Here is an 18,388-nt window from a genome sequence, read left to right on the forward strand (position 1 = left end):
TCGTTACAAGCTAAGGAGTTGTTTAATGGAAATTAAAACAATACCGACAGGTGCGAGCGCGCTTTAGATTACACAATGTAATAATACTCGAATTTTAAGTTATTTTATCCTGTAAACAATCGTAGTAATTTAGTCTGATTAAAATACGGATACCAAGTAGTGTAGTAAATTTCAGCTTCAGATTTTTATTCTTCTAAACCTTCGTAGTTATAAAGTACTTATACGCACGGATTGAGATTACAATTGATGTATTTCTATAGAGTGGAACTTGCCTAGTATATAAGCGGAGTTGAGGTTTAAACGTCGCAGCAGAAAGACTGCAGCCATAGTGCAGTTGGTTAGACTGGAGGTTAGATGCCGGGGAGATTTCTTTTTGAGAGACACGGCGCTGAAGGCAACGCTCGCTAGCAGGGGTCAACTGGGGAGGGGTTGGGGGGTACGTACCCCTTGCCCCCTTTTAAATCCGGTAAAGCAGGTAACGCAGCATGGCCTCTACGTGCAATACTCTGAACTGCCGAGCGATCTCCCGTAGGTAGCTCGCTGCTGTGGCACTTTCAAGCGCTGGCATTATTTTATCGATGGAAAGTCGTCAGCTCCCTCGACAGGTTTATTTCAGTTTGTCGTTTCGTCTTTTCACGGCAAGATTATTAGAGTCAGCAATGCAACATAGTTAGTGGAATTGGGGCACCGACCATTACATTGTTATCCTGGCGTGATTCCAGGAACCCGAGGGAAACTGAAGATACTTTCTGGATGTACTGTGCCTACCTGGGCACACATACGGTGCGCAGAGCTTCAGTAAAAACCAGCCGACTTTAATAGTAATAAAGAAATCAGAGTGGTGTCAGTTTTAGAAAAGTATTTAAGAATAAATACGCTGAGGGTGGATGAGTAGGTCTGTTGCCGAATTTAGTTTTTAAACTGTATTTTTCGGAGAGTGAACATGGCTAAAACCCATGTTTTCAGAATAATCTTTAGGTATGAAACACCCGGTACAGATTCTTAAAGGCACACGAAGGACTTGCATTACACCTTTATCACCAGTTGTCTGCCATGAAATGTTAGTTTACCGCTAAGATCTCACAGTTGCCATGTGCATGACGAGAAGACTGCGCGCAGTTCAGAGAGGAGATAACCGCACTAGAAGCACCAGCGAGCGTCGCTTTTATCATCCCGCCTCACTAACACAAGTACAACCCTGACTATGCGGGCACCCAAGTGTAGCTACTGGCTCCTGAAGCAACATATACCATATGTTTCGCATATTTATCTGCCAACTAAAGTACGATATAAATGTTTTCGCAATAATGTCGCGATTTCGCGTGAATACAGCACCGGTGGTTACCAGTATTGTATATTTATCCGCACAATGCTCACTTTTGTTGATTGCACGTTCAGAGCAAGGAGAAGTTACTGGGAAGTTGATCTGTTTGAGTGGCGTGAGGGGAAATGAAAACTGCTGTCAGAGCCCAGCTATAGGGAGTGGCAGCGGTCAGAGCGGTGCCTGTCGCCGACAGGTGTTGTGACAGGCTACATGTCTGGGGTCGTCAGGGTCAGAACTGGTCGCGTTCCAAGCCAGGCGTAGCCGCCCCCATCTTTGGCTTTGTTTTTACTACCCAGATATCTACGAAGGAAATTTTTTTATTAAATGTGACTTTAGAAGTTAAATTGTTTGCATCGATAATCCGAGGGGGGGAAAAAATTAAATTTTTAGTGAGAGAACACGAGATACTTAGTTGGACAAAATTTTATAGTTCTAATACTTGCCTGGCATTTTATAAATAAAGCAAGTTGTGTGGCTTATATGTGTAACGAAACTAGAGCGAAACATAAAACCCATGTAAAATGTATGTTGTTAAACATTCATTTAGATATCCGTAAAAAGTGCACAATTACCTCACTTGGAGGTGCAGCCGAATCTAAACGGGAATAATTTGAAACGTACATCTCAGATTTAACAGTTTTCAGAAGGTAATAAGTTTTTATAGTTTATTATTGAAATTTTACTTTTTTTAAGGTAGACGTTGGGCCTGGTTTAGGTTATTTTTTCACTCGTCCGCTGACTGTACACAAATATTCTCTCTGAAGTAAATTGAAGAACACCTACATTTGAACTTAAAACTTGGCCAACATTCAGTTTTTTTAGACAAAAGCTTTTAAAATAATAAATTTCTTCCATAAATTACATTATCACGATAAAATCAAATAGTAAATAGCTTTTTAAGGACGTTGTATGAACTAATGTAGACACGCATAATAATCCGACATTTTTTGTAATATAAGAAAATGCACCTTTTATCAAGTTAAAAAAATCGTATTATGTTTTTTTAACTCTTCTCTTTCGTGAAGTTGTGAGTTACCCAACATATTAAGACTAGGTGCAGAGTTTTAGAGTTACTCTGATTTCGCAAGGTAACAAGTTGTTTCGTTACGAACACGCACCTTTGACATGCTCATTGAAGTTGTCGGAAACAGAACTCGGCGGTGTTAGCTCACTGCTGATATCACAGCCTCTCCGCCGAGTCGTCTGTTCGCCGCCCATCTGTTCACCTTGCCACCGCGATGATCCGCGTTATCGCGGAAACACAGTCGCGCGCACAAATAACCCGCAGGCGGAATGCGCCCCTCGATAAATTTCGACCTCATTGGACTGCGGTATCCTTGCAGCACTCGTCCATGATCGATTAGTTCCCGCAAACACCCACTGGGACGACAATTGAAAGATCATCAATAGGTAAATGTAGTTCGTCCTGGGGCACCGGGTCCAGGGTCGGTATTCAGGAATCGTGTCGGCCATATTGGATTATGTCAATTCTGGAGGCCATCTTGGATTAAGTCACTTCCGGCGTAAAAAATACTTCAAAAGACCTAATGCACCAAAATTTCGCTATTTCATGGGGAAATTTCCTTTTCGAGAGAAAAATTACATTTTCTAGAACTTATTTAAATAAAAAATTGGTCCTTAATGAGGTATTTTGAGGTGTTTTTGCCGCCTGAAGTGACGTAATCCAAGATGGCCGATGCGAATCCTTGAATCCTGACCCTGGACCCGGTGCTCCAGGACGTACTATAATTACCTACTATCATCTCATGGGAATCGTGTGTGCACGGCGAATCCGAAGTACCTGGACAGAGTTCACGAATAGATATTTTTCTCGTGAAAATATACCATTATAAACTTGAAAACATTTCATTACATCCTTCCAGTATAGTATTTACCCTGCACTTGTACTTGCGAAAGTATTTTTCGTTTCTTGACGCATTTGAGGAATACGCTTTTAAAGTCTGTCCAGAAATTTTATTTACAATTATTATTGAAAGGTTGGTTAGTTATAACGTATCATAAAAAGTATAAATAATTTTTGCTGTAGTATCATAAAAACTAAAAACTAAAAAAAAAAATATTTGCTGTATTTGGCGCTTCTGTTAGAGTTATATTAATAATGCTATGATGGTAGAGTGTTTTGAAAAATTCGTGGATTGGATATTTGTTACACTAGCCGTGTGTAGTGTGTGTGACCCTACAAGAGTGGTTTACATGGCTGAACTTCATAGAAGTTTGTGATTGTAGTAACACGATAATCGTGAAAACTGTTCAGCTTGTATCCTGCTGGAGTGCATGCCAAATTCATTTGTTGTGTTTTAGAGTGGTGATGTGGAGGGGGAGGATATAACAACTTGCCCGCTATTTGCTTTCAAATTCTTTTTCTTTTGTGGGAATGATACATTTCTATGTAGTCCCTGCTGGCTCGTAATCCGTTAATTTTATTTTAAGCTCTCATATATTAGCGAGTGCTTTGTCGTGTTGCGTTGAGTGTTGACGGCGTGCGATTGGTCGTTGCAGGGAAGAAGCAGAACGGCTCGGCGCTGCGCACCAACAGTCTCGGCTCCGGGACTCGAACCCCGCCCCTCGAGCGCAAGGCGAGCAGCAAGTTCTCCGCCTTCGGCCGCCTCTTCAAGCCCTGGAAGTGGAAGAGGAAGAAGAAGTCCGACAAGTTCGAGGCCGCCTCTCGTTGTGAGTAGTACTGCACAGCCACGCGTGTCTCTCACATGATTTCCCCGTCTCACACATGTTTTTTTCTTTCTTTCATTCATTTTTTGATAATTTCTATTATTGAAGGGTTCTTTCTGAAATTCCAACCCGATAACTCCCTTGCATTTGTTATTCTGTCACCATTATTTTCAACAGATATTTACCACTTGTAATATAATGGGTGTAAAGTCGCGTAGTGTTCGTGATTATTATTATTACCAGCGCGACCTTTTAAACACATTGTCATTACAGTTGGTGATCGGAAAATGTAAAAAATATAAATATATCGTGTGAGACCAAGCTTTAATTCTTGGCGTTAACAGCAATGTTGACTTTTTGGTTAATGTTGAGATTTTTATGAAGAAATATTAAAAAAAAAGTCAAGACTGTAGAAAATATTCTATATGCGTTACCCAACTGTGGGAACACAGTAAACTGTGAATCTCTAGCGAGTGACCACAAAAAAAAAATCTGCTTAAAGATACAAAAGGCAACGCTTCTATAGTGGACCATTCGTATAAATTATTTTTTGTTAAAATAGGTATAATAAATACAAACACCCAAAATGGCTGTTGAAGTACGAGCTTTAAGGCTCAGTTCCGTACGCCATGTTGGTCATATTTTTTTATGGTCTTTTCTATTAATTTAAAGGCTCTTCTTGTAATTTTATCACGATAATGCTGTTGTATTTTATTTTTCTTCAACTTTTGTGACTACATATTTGTTAATCTTATATATCTAACTGCGGTAAAGTGTCTGGCAAGTGTCACAATCGTGATCATTTGCGTGGCAATTCACGGCTCGCAAAAAATGTTAGTAAAATTAGTGATTGGTTGAATCCCAATTTTCTCGAATCCGAATCTGTAATTCGAATCCCATAGAGTAGTATACTCCTCGAATCCGAATCATATGTCAGTGGGGCTCAAAAATAAAATAATGTACGATAAATGAAAAATATTAACTATGGTTTTGAAACATTCTACTCTTAAAATGTTTGTTTCACAAACTAAATTTTCAGAATCAATACATATTTAAATTATATTTATATAATTATGTCAAAAGTACAATATCTGCGGAGGAATGGTAACATGATAGACATGAAGAAAATAATTGATCTAGTAAACTTTATAGGTTATCATTGTTGTATTTTTTAATTTACTTTATTTCCTGTAATATTTTTCTTCGAATCTCTTTTCTCGAATATCGAATCCTTAGAATACTAAGTACCTGATGATATTTGAGGATTTTTTGCCCATCTCTAGTAAATATCTGTTGACAAAATTTGCGAACAAAATAGAAATTCAAATGGCATTTACAAGAATAGCCTTTAATTGACAATGACAAGGAAGTCTTAAAAAACAAACATTGCTTGTGAGACTGAGGCTAATTCACGAAAGTAAACACTTATTACAATTATAACATTATAACTTGTAATGCACAGGATACTGTGCGTATTATATTCGAACAAAAAATCTACGTTATTGAAATGGGCTAGAATTAATATTTATGTCCTACAATGTTAAACGTTTTTTTCTAACACTGCTATGAATACATTTCTGTTTGTTTATCCTGACTTGTACAATAAAAAAATAAGAAAAAAATTATTCTAGAATTTACACACGACACAAATTTTCCAAAAGGCTATAAGAGTACATGAAGGTACACATATTCTTGCTCAAGAATTAAGTCTGCGTAGTTATGATTAAATAGACCGCACGCGCAAATGGCGCAAAAATAAAATTTGTGGTTTCAATATTAAACTCATTTGCCTGAAGGATTTGAAAATAAAATTTTAAAAAGTGCAATTGGTGCGCACTTGGGAATTTGTTGTATTTATAAAATCTTGCAAATCGTACGTTGCCGGTTTCAATAAAATCTTGTAAAACTTTGTACGTTCCGGTTTCAATGTGGATTTTTGATATTTCGTAACCAAAACATTAAAACACGTACTGCGTCTAATCCAATTGTTTATGTAATAATTTGACCGAAAATCGTGGATTTGGTTCCATATATAAACAAACACACAGGTTATTTTTGCATCGACTGATTGTTACAAATCTATTAGCAAATGGTAAAGCAATGACAGTGCCATGTACATTAGAACGTTCGTTCTGACATCATTAGTCAATAGCATATACAATAGACGTATGTTTAAGACATTTTCTAAGCTAAGTCATTTATATTTTAACCTACATGGAAATAATTTTCAGTTGAAAGTACTGTGAATTAGAATGAGTTCGTGAATTGCCGATAACATAAACGGCCAATTAGGAATGTGCTAGTTTGTCATTGGCTGAGACAGGAGAGGGGTTGAACCTGTTAAAGGAAACTTAGGTGTACCGTCGGAAACAAAAAAAAACAGGCGTCGTCTTCTGCAGTCTGCAAGTGTAGGCAACTGAAAACTCTTAAGAGATCGCGGATTCTGAAATTTCCCAACTGTTTCGTTTTATAGTTGCTGTCATCTTTGTGTGCATATTAAGTATTTTCGCTTATGTATTCGTGTGTGCTGTCGTTTGTCCGGAGCTCTTTTATTTCCAAGGATTTTTTTGTCCTAGTTCTGTGATTTATCGTTCTGGTAATTTATTTTTACTTATTTATTAGTATGTTATGACTTTTGACAACTGCTTATCTCGGCTTGTTTCCTGTGTGGTAGGTATTCCCATGTTTATTTATTATCGTATTAGATTTCTGAAATGTACAGTGGCTTGTATCCGTTATTTCTCCCAGTTTCCTACCCTTATTGAAACAAACTTTCAAATAACTTATCAATATCTACTGTTTACTGAAGATATGAGACATGTATTTGTAATTTATGTTATTTACAGCAAAACATTAGCTCTTGAGCGGCACAAAACACGAATAATGACAATCACGAACAAGAGAAGTCTAAGAAATGATCGGCCAAGACCTGTGCTGTGGCAGGGATCCGTGTCGGCATTTTCTTGGGATAATTCCGGGAAACGGGGGGGGGGGGGGGGGGGGGGGGGAACACGTGAGCGAGTCTTTTAGTACTCGCCAGTGATATGTAAAATTTAACCTCGGTAACTAACAAATTCATGTGTTCTCATGTTGCAAATACACTTAAATACGAAACTCGGACACAAAATTTAACGTATAATTCTTAAAAATAATGCAGAGCGTGATAAAATACGCAAATTGTTTTCAACTAAATGTCTGGACGCGAATCACATGTAGTTTCTGCACCCGCCGCTTGAATTCGCTGCCGGAGCAGCTACTTCGACTATCGAATCATTCGATTTGCAGAGCTAAAATTGAAACGATATAATGAAACGTCTCCGATAAAAGTGAAATAACACCAGAACAATTTCAAAACCCCGGATTTGGACCTGATTTTCGGCAGGAAATTTAATTTTGGGTGCTATGTGATAAAAATTTCAATGCCGATATTTAATGCATCATTTTCGTGAAACTTTTTTGTGAATCATTTTTAACGTGAACAGAACAGAGAATAGGTTTTTGTCCAAAGAGATATGAAGATAGCACTATTAGGTATACATAATTAGTTGAGGTGTGAAATACCAAGGAAGTTTCATTTCTATCATGATTATTGAGTTACAAACGTTATTTTTTATGTTAAACTAGGCACCGACTTTAAAATTATAAAACAATTAATAATTACATAAACAAGTTCCTGATAACAATAAACTGAAAAAAAAATCAAGTATTAAATTCGCATATAAAATATTATTCTGTTTTGCTTTTCAGTGTACTTAATGTTATTTTTGTGTGTTTTGAAGTCTTTTTATTAAGTTGCTTATTCCCTTACTTCAGAGAAAGAAAACAACTTTCATAGAGCGGTCATATGCATCAAATCATACAAAACCATTAATAATTATCAAAAAATGTGCCACGATTGATTAACCAATGACTTAAATTAAAATAAAAACATAAAATAAATTGTAGTTGACTATTTCGCTGATGGATGTAAAATATAATTCCGTATTGGTGAACTGGAACTGGTGTAGTTCGAGTCTTTTCAATCTCGAGTGCGTTTGTTAAGCATGACGTGACCTCTACGGTTGACCAGTTTATCGTGGATAACAGTCGAGTCAGATAAGATCGATTAGTTCGATTGTGGTGTTGCAGCACGGAGTGAGACAACTGGTTGTTGGGATGTGATTTGTTGGAAGTATATTAAGAATATTGGAAAGTTACACAGGTGAAGTGAAAGAGGAAACGGTGTTCCAGTTTATTAATCGCCGTTATCCGCAGTAATCTTTTTTTTTCTTCGGTCTCGTTTTGTAAGTTACGTTGGTGTTGCGTAATGACGAATTCGCGAAGTTGCGGACGACGGGAAAAGTCGGTAAGTCAGACTTTGGGAAGTCTTTAAATTCGCGGAGTCTGAACCCGGGAGCGACAGACGGCTTACCTCCTCTTTCTCTCTCTCTCTCTCTCTCTCTCTCTGTCTGTACATCCTCGTCCTTCCTCATCTATCTCGGGCGGCAATTGGGAGCAACGAACCGCTTCCGGTCGGCTGCTGCAATCGGCTGCGGGTTCGGGCGGGTCGGTTCCTCGGCGCAACAGCCACGCAAGCGTCGGGCGTTGCTGTTGGCATGGCAGCCAACGGAACAATGCGTAAACACGTAAATCCTTTCATTTGAAAATTGTGTATCAGGCGATGAGGTGTTGCTGGTTGTTATGTTGTTAAGTTGACGACAATTACAAACAGTTCCCGTATTATAAATTACGTTTTTAAAAACCATATTTTATGCATTATGTTGAAAATAATATATTATTTTGAAGTTATGCATAGTTACCACCTGAAAAATGATAATTACTTTTATAAAAGAGGATAAGTACACGATTTTTAATTAAAAACTGTTTTTTAGTATGGAATTATTGTAGTTATTAGAGCCTACACGTCCGTTTGAGAATTCACAACATGCGATTGACACGGTACGAGTGCGCAACCATAAACTCATGACTAATTGTCTATGTGCACTGTGCGCAGCACTTAAATCTAATTACGATTACAAAACAAGAGTATTAAAAGTATTCCAAGACTGTTTATTTTATTTTAAGATATTATGCGTGATGATAATGACACTGTAGGCAACATAATACGTAATGTACGATGGCGCTGTTATATAGTAGTGTGTTATACTTAGGGTCTGCTTTACAGAGGCGACAGCGACAGCGACAGTGACGTACAAGCAAAGGTAAAAAAAATGAAGTATTACGTGAGTTTTGCGTGTTTATTAGTTCCAGGGCGTTGAAAGTAGAGTTACATTTGTTTATAAACAACCACGAAATGATGTGTCAGAATTTTTGAACACATTCTGTTTAGAAACAGCTGTGATGGGAGGATAAACTATCGGGTAGGAATCGTAAGATTACATCGAGGCTTTTACACATGCAAAATTCGTAAATATACATCAAAGAAGACCCAGATTTCTGGCGTTGAAATTTATGATTAAAAATTTACTTAATCATAATTGAACACTTTGGAATCATTTCAGAAAGAATTTAGTGATAGGAATTCTTTACCAACCTTTATTTTGTCCTTGTAATAACAATATATGTTCTTCACAAGAAACTTCGTTGTAACTTTCTGTATTGAAAAGTATTGTTCTACCCGATTCTGGTTGACAACGCAATTTTTTGACGTGACAACGTCTAATAAATCGATGAACGCCGGCTGCACGCACGAAAAAGTGTCTCACTACGGATGTCCCACTACGGATGTGTCCTGTTTGCTCATTGTACGCATGCGTGGCATCTCTCTTCATGCTCATTGTACGCATGCGTGGCATCTCTCTTCCACTCGATTGGAACAACCATCGATTTGACTTTTCAGTCATATTTTCGTCGTTTGAATTATTAATATTATGTAATTTAACGATTGTCCACCGATTTTCAGCACAATCGGTACGGTTATTTAAAAGTAATGTTGAATATTCAAATACGTTTTGAACCAACAATGGTATAACAATGTACATGGTATAATAATTCAAATTACACCCGGGATCTTTTGCACAATGTTTTAAAAAATATTGTAACACGTTATAAATAAGTTTGGTGTATTTGGGATGCGTATTTGTTATAAAATCGTGTTATAAAAACGAAATAATATTATTCCCCTACCGTGAGCAATATTTTTATACACTGTACCTATATATCATCTGAAACTATAATTTTTCAAGCATGGCCTCGTGGCCTGGCGGTCAGCATCGCAGACACAGGACGAGAAGTGCACAGTGATTTTCTCCATACTGAGTGCACTTGCCAATGCCTTCCATTAAAATTGTAGTCTGGAATAGCAACAGCATAGCCAACAAGGCTGCCGAGTTCAATCATTTCATTTCATCCAACAAACCAGATCTGGTGTTCTTGGCTGAAACCGGGCTTAGGACGGGCGTTCCTTTCACAGTGCCAGGATATGTGATGCATCGAGCTGACCGGTTGGATGGGGCACAGGGGGGCGTGGCACTTCTTGTGCGCCAAACCCTGTCGCACCATAGGCGGCAAACACCTCAACTGCAGCACATGGAAGCGGTGGCAGTTCGGCTGCACACGAACCCCACGCCCATCACTGCCGTGGCCCTCTACATTCCACCACCCACCCCATTCCCAGCAGAGGACCTCACCAGCCTTCAGTGGCTCGACTCACGTGTCATCGTGGCGGGTGACTTCAATGCCAGGCACACCTCCTGGGGCTGTCTCCGTAATAACTATAGAGGTATTGCCCTCCGCAAGTACCTAAATGAAACCCCCTTAACACTCCATGCCCCCGACACGTTTACATACTACCCCCACTCCCATACTGGCAGCCCCAGTGAACTGGACCTGGTGATAGGCACAAACCTACCCAGAGTCAACCCCCTCACTGTCTGCACTGACCTGACATCTGACCACTACCCTGTCTTGGGTACCATAGACACAACAGTCACCCCCACTGCCACCAGCCTCATCTTTAATTACAAACTAGCTGACTGGAAACAGTACCGAACAGCTATGGACCAGCAGCTCGACCTGCAGCGCAAAGCCCGCACAAAGGAAGAACTTGACCAAAATGTCCTTCACTTTGCTGACACCATCATCACCTCAGCCTCACAGCATATCCCCACAATCAAACCACACCCACTTGGGCTCCCACTTCCTGGTCACATTAGGACACTCATTACATCCCGCAACAAGGCTAGGAGCCGTTGGCAACGTTCCCGCCTGCAACCGGACCGGGATGTCTACAAAGCGCTGTTCCGACAGTGCAGAGTGGCCGTCGCGGAATGGACGACTGCGAACGAGGTCAAGAAGTTCCAAGCACTGTCACTAGCGAATGGCTCGGTGTGGCTTTTTGCACGCAGTCTCCGCTCCACCAGGTCAACGATTCCGCCTCTAGAGGCGGACGTTGGCATGGCAGAGTCGGCGACTGACAGAGCTGAATGTCTGGCCGACCACTTTGCGAACTCATTCACCCCAGCAGAAGTACCACCACAACTCTCCAAACTCCCCACCCACTACCACCCTCCACCTCCCCCTGCACCTGGTGCTCTCAAACTGGCCACGCCCAGGCAGGTGAGGAAGGAAATCAACCGTGTGCGCAGCAATGCTGCCCCTGGCCCAGATGAAGTCACCCCACGCCTTCTCAAATCCATCTCATGCAAAGCATTCATTTACCTCACCAACATCAACAGCATCCTCATCACAGGACACTACCCACTCTCATGGCGCGAGGCCACGGTAGTGCCAATTTTCAAGGGGAAAGGCTCGGCCAAACGGCCAGCCTCGTACCGTCCCATATCGCTGCTCTCTGTGATATCTAAAGTAGCGAAGCACATTGTCCTGGCCAGGTGGGAAGCGGAAGTAGCACGTCTGCAACCGCTGCCGGAATTCCAGTTCGGTTTCAGGCGTCAACTTTCTACGCAGCACGCATTGGCTCACGTCACCGACCAAATCACCCTCAGTTTCACCCAAAGGACCCATAACGGCATGGTGTTGCTAGACCTTAGTCGTGCATTCTATACAGTCCATCATCACGCCCTAATCCTAAAGCTAGCCTTTCTGGGATTCAACCCTGCACTTCGCTGCATCCTCCATTCTTTCCTGGAAGCCCGTACGTTCCACGTGCGGGTGGACAGGTCCACATCATCGTCTAGGCAGATCACCGCTGGAGTCCCTCAAGGGTCTACGCTTTCTCTGTTATTTTACCTATATACACATGATATTCCTAAGCCCCCGAATGCACGATTGTCATGTACGCGGACGATACCGCGCTGATGGTTCGCCATCATGATCCCGTATTAATTAAAGCCAGACTGACCGCGGCCATTAACACAGTTACTAACTATTTTATTTCCTGGGGCATACTCCCTAACCCTACCAAAACTGAAGCCATCTTTTTCACTAGACGACGCCCCCGTCTGCCCCCAGCACTGTTCGTGGGAGGCGCAGTGATCAAGTGGAGCGATACAGTGAAATACCTAGGTGTGACACTGGATCGCACACTGCGCTTCTCACCACACTTCTCGTCTGCCACTGCCCGGGCCTACCGCGCATATAACTCGCTGTCCGCCATTCTCCGCCCCCACAGCCCCTTACCAGACATGGACAGAATGCGCCTCTTCAAGGCGTACATTGTACCTATTTTGCTTTACTCCTCAGTAATATTTGCACATGTACCCGATATCCGTTTCCACAAAATAAAAAACATGATTCAATAAATTACTCAGAGCAACACTCGGGAAATACAAATATGTAACCAACATACAGCTCCATGCCCTCGCAGACACAACCACCACGCTCACTTGTAATACAATACGCAGACAGATTCTTTAAGAAAGCAGCACAACACCCGTCTACACTTGTACGAAACATCGGCAAACACAACATCACCAGACCTCACCCTCATAAACTCATCACAGAATACCACCCAGGCAGGCCACCCAGACTGGGCAGTTCTCAAGAATCTTAACATCGGTCAAGAAGATCAGTGCAGTGCAACGGACGCCCACCAGTGCCGGTGCGACACACTACCAATGAACGCCACCCATAGCGACATTGCCAGAAATTAAGTGTATATATAGCTATTGAGTTATCTACCTGTATGTTTTATCTTTTCCTCCCTTTTCTCAAATTTAATTAACCCTTTCCTGCCTGGCGGTACTTGTGAGTCCCACAATGTTTGAAGCCCCATAGAAATAGTGTGTGCATGTTTGAAACCACATGCTGACTGTCGGGACCTCTGGGTCCCTGTATAGCTCCGCTCTGCCAGTTGTCGAAGAAGTTCGATTGACAGCCAAGAGGTTGCAGCACTAAAACGGCAGCACTGCACCAGTCTGGAGCGCCCTTTTTTTTGTTTGTTGAGCTGGACATATGATAAATGCCTGTCAGGACTTAAAAGTCATTCATTAAAAAAAAATATTAAATATAAATAAAAAAATTTGAAAAACATTATGGCCTCCTTTTATGCCTACTTAAATATAAAAATGAAATAAAAATTACAAAATTCAATTTTTTTACATTTATAGGCAGGAAAGGGTTAATGTGTATAGTGTATATGAGTGAAGAATAACTTTCATACCCCAAACATAGAGCCCCGAGGCTCCAGACAAAACCAAAGGTTTTTAAACTTTTTCCTTTGTATATACCGCTTATATTTTTCTGTTAACCTCTGTAAATTTTGTATATACCAGCAAAGTGTAACTTGTATTTAATAATCATGTATTTTTAGGCAAAAGAGCACTGTGTGCTGGAGTGTCTTGTAAACCATTGCCAAATAACTGTAAAGTGTAAAAAAAAATTATAATAAAAATCTTTTGAATTGAAAAAAAAAAACTTCCATTTCTAAGGTTGTGGGTTCGAATCCCGATAGCTGCAAAATTTTTTTTTGTACTTGTAAAAATAAATACGGCGCACGCAACATTTCAAAAGTAATAAATATATTTAAATTAATGAATGCAAATAAAAGTAAATTTATTAATTAAATTGTGCATTTCATTTCACTCCTTTGTATCCATACAAAATAGTAATAATTCAATAAAAATGATTCAATTTTATTCATAAAAGTTTGCAGAGGTAGATTTTATCATACAAAAGATAGAAAAATTTAAAAAAAAATTTCTTCCTCAAAGAATATAATATTTTTAATGCCTAACTGGTTTGGTTGCACAAACCTGTTACGGCTCAGTCTCAGGCCGAATATGATATTTCCTTTTCTTCTGGTTCAATCATTTCGTCAATGTTTTGTTATGACGTTGTCACGTTAAACTATCGTCCATAAACCGACTTTACAGACAACCAATTTTTTTAAAACTTTACACTCACGAGAATGAAAATGGATAGCCTACAACACGTATTTTCAGAATAATTTTTTCTTCAAAATTTCTTACAATAAGGTTTACTATAGCCCGTCCCACTCATAGATTGCAGTACACGGCTTATGGCGCGCGCTGTTGCCAAATCTCTAACACATTACGAATTTCAGGAGATGTGTGGCTTTGTAATTCTGATCGAACAAGAAGCATTTTAAGAAATCATATCGTAATTTATAATATTTTATACTATTACACACATAAATTTGTAATAATGCCACTTTTATGTAAATTTCAAATAAAAACTGCCTATTGTAGACGAAAATTTCTTATAGTTTTCTTTTATGTTAAAAAATCCCACATATATATCACATTTTCATGGGCCCAATAAATGCCGTATTTTTGGACAAGTCATGTCCAAAATGATAAATAAAATACGGTAATGGAAATTCTCGGTCGAGTAAGTTATGGGAAAAATCCGAACAATTGGGTCGAAATGGGGAAGATTTTTTGAAAAACAGAAAAATCGCAACAACTCCCATAATATGAAAAATATCCCATCCGTTTTAACGTATGATAACACGCAGTACCTAATGCCAAAAAAATTTTTCTAAATAAATTTTTGATACGACCAGCCATAACTGGCATGGGTTCGAAAAAAAATTTTCACCGGACAAAAAAACGTAACTGCCTTAGTAGACACCTTATCAAAACTGTTTAGATTGTTTGTAAATATCATAATTATTTTCCAAAACTTTGTCTAAAACAATGTTTGATAAGATGCTTGGTGTTGAAAAGGATAGAAAAATAATTCAAAATGTTGTACCATGATCGATATTAAATTCCTTCGTATTTATTTGATACATTTTACATATTATGTTCAAGATTCGATTAAAATATTTTTGTAGCAACCATTACTGCAAGGGGAAGAAAAAATCATGGGTTTAAGGATATAAAAATCCCTTTTTTTTATAATGTAAAGAAATATAACCATCAAAATCTTCCTGCGCCTTTAGGCTGTGCCGATAAGGAATTTTTTCTAACTTTAAGGGCTCGGTTCAAGGTCACGGTTGTGATTCTGTCCCGCTGGAGAGCGCTAGTAGTCACGATCAGTTGAACACTCGTTATCAGACATATATTATTCCCGGGCGCCGCTGTCATCCGGGTAGCAGCGGGGGGACACGATAATTACAACGCGGTGTTGCCAAGCGTTATCTGACACGTGACGCTCGCACCAAGGGCTATGGGCTACCGAAGTCAGGCGGTTCCGCGGTCGCTCTGCTAGCTATCCGAGGGCAGCTAGGCAGTGCCTTCTGCTTCCGAATGGGCCCCAATTGGCGGCGTGTGCTATACTGCTATTTGCTTGCTGGTTTAACCATGGATATATTGAATAGCAGTCCGTGGACCATTTGGCCGGCTGGTGGAAAATGCCGTCTGGTACGATTAAGGAAAAGTTAAATAGAATATTACCTACAAAATTATATTCAAATAAAAAAAAACACAGAACTAAGGGCAAAATCCTAATAATTAAAACAGAATTATTTTTTTTGTGTATGCTCAGTTTAAAGTTATTTCCATAAAGGGCATATATATTTATTTCAATGGTTTCGATTTTGGCAAACAATATTTTGATAAGTTAACGTAACTTTTTTTTTAGTTTCCTGATATCATCTTCCAATCAGTTTTACAATAAATATTTGATACATTCAGCAAAATACGTACCGTTTGTTTGATTCAAATGTTACTATATTTATATAAATTTGAAATTGTACGTTATTAGACTAACACTGGATTGAAAAGAATATGTTGTGTGACAAATATAAATTCTTCAGTGCAATATATACTAATCCAGGCTAATACTTTGTTAACAATAAACTTTTTATATCTTTGAGGCCTACTGACTCGCGTTTTGATTAGGCTGGGATATATTACAAAACGCAAGCAGAATTAATAATAAATAAACGACATTTTAGCATTTTTTCTACAGTTTATTTTCATCTCGTGGTTCCGGGTTATAAATGTCCAGAACATTTAATGCAATACCTTACTTGACCCAATATTTTTCACCCAAGATATATGTAGTCCGCGATTGCCTTGAGATCCATACAATCTAGAGCCTCGGCTTATAACTAATATTAGACACAAAAATATTTCCTTCATTGCTGCGATGAACCTCCCCGTTTTTCACAGTCATTCGAAAGGAAACTTGACATTCGACTACTATAAACGTAAACACTGTTTATATTAACATAATTCCATGTAAACAATTTAGTATTTATCGAAATATTTAGGTATTAAATGAATAACGCCCAAAAGCACCTCCTTTACTTTGAACCTCGCGAAAATCACGAATTCTACTCATTGAAAACAGAGACTTTACCACTCGAATCGGAACAAGACATGCAGGTTTTATTTAATTCCAATAAATGATTGATATTAACTTAACCACACAATGTAATGATTTATTTTCATTACCTACTTTCATTTTCTTACTAAATGAATGACTGAATTATTCACAAATATTCAAATACCGTAGTGTCACGTTCATCCGACCTTTTCTTATCCAACATTTCGCATTATCCGACATTTCACAAAATAATAACTATTCTATCGGAAACATAAACGACAATTTGTGTCATAATAATTTTTGTTGATCCCGACTCTAGGTACTGCAACTTATTATTCAGCCATATTTTTTTAAAATTTTTTTTTGGTTGTAAAAATGATTATTAGGTTTGAAATGTATAAAACATTAGCAAATTTTTACGTTTATAATATTTTTATATTATTACTTTTCTGTCGTAGTTTTCCCACTACTGTGTCAAAACACACAAGACCTTACAAATCGCAGTGAAAACATACAGCTATAACGAACATTTCTCTGCTTCGTAAAAATAAAAGTAGCTATTTTGTAGTGTTTTTTTTTCCTGTGTAGAAAAAACTAATTAAGAAGTTGTGGTTCCCAGATAAAAAGGAAATAGCTTCACACGAATTCTTAATTCACACCTTTTTCCAGCTCTATTTAATTATATTTTAGCTTTTTAGCTAATTGTTTCAACTCTTTCAGCTCTAATAAGTGTTGCAGTTGTATTTTGTATGCGCCGACTTGAATGTATGTTATTTTTTGGGGGAAATCGTCATTTGCACTGATCTGACCTGAATAATAAAATTTAGAATACATTTAGATTTTAAATGCTCATGCACATTATAAAATGTTCATAAACTAATTTGATCAGTTAAATAGTTCGCTCATGTTTATCTTTTTCAAATACATGGTGAACAGCGTGCGCTGTGGATGTAATAAACAACATTTATTATTTTATTTAACAATCTGAAATAAAAGATGGAAATATTCAGTTTACCTATCTATTTACAATATTAAATGAGTTGTACAATTTGTCGTGCTTTGCATGTCGTTTAAATGTTCAGTATTTTGAATATATATATATATATATATATATATATATATATATATATATATATATATATATATAAATTAAGAGGTAAAAAAAATCGCTGCTACTAATAACTGTCCAAGCAATGTCACAACGACTCATCCATCTAGTTGCTCACTCAATGGTCCTCAGAAAACCACTGTTCATCGTAGCTTAAATTGCTAACAGCTTGGCTGTTCGCAGACTATTACCAAGATAACGACTGTACATTGAGTCAGAAGTTCTTTGATGTGGTAATGCACAACATCGCAAAAATTCTCCCGCTAAGAAGATTGGCACAAATTATACTGAAGATTATGGGAGAAAATAAACGTAATTGCAGTTACTAAGTGACCACTTCACTACATAAACCTAAATGTAACTTTTATATATATGTATATTCCAGCCTCATGAGCCTCACGAGCCATCTGAATTAACTTACAATTAACTTTGTCCAACGTAGGCCTAATCATTGGCTACAATATTAAAATTATTTTCAAGGGTCTGTAGAATTACCTCAATTTCGTAAATATAGTTTGTAAAGAAAAATAATTTTTTCCTGTTGTTCGAATCAAATACAACCATGTTATAAAAAGAGCAACATAATAACATTGTGCGTATTATAATGTTAGTCATTGGCATGTTGATAG

The 18,388-nt window shown here is 38.4% G+C and overlaps 1 protein-coding gene across 13 annotated transcripts in view; it reads left to right on the forward strand.

The window, feature by feature from the left end:
• LOC134530784 (phosphatase and actin regulator 1) overlaps positions 1-18,388 on the forward strand; it is a 519,177-nt gene that overhangs the window by 261,925 nt on the left and 238,864 nt on the right. For all 13 annotated transcript variants that reach the window (XM_063365977.1, XM_063365975.1, XM_063365979.1 and 10 more), the window contains one exon: positions 3,845-4,015. In XM_063365977.1, the coding sequence (XP_063222047.1) occupies positions 3,845-4,015 (171 nt within the window). The remainder of the gene's footprint in view (positions 1-3,844; positions 4,016-18,388) is intronic.

Source organism: Bacillus rossius, chromosome 3 (assembly GCF_032445375.1).
Source record: "Bacillus rossius redtenbacheri isolate Brsri chromosome 3, Brsri_v3, whole genome shotgun sequence".
NCBI classification, from domain to species: domain Eukaryota; kingdom Metazoa; phylum Arthropoda; class Insecta; order Phasmatodea; family Bacillidae; genus Bacillus; species Bacillus rossius.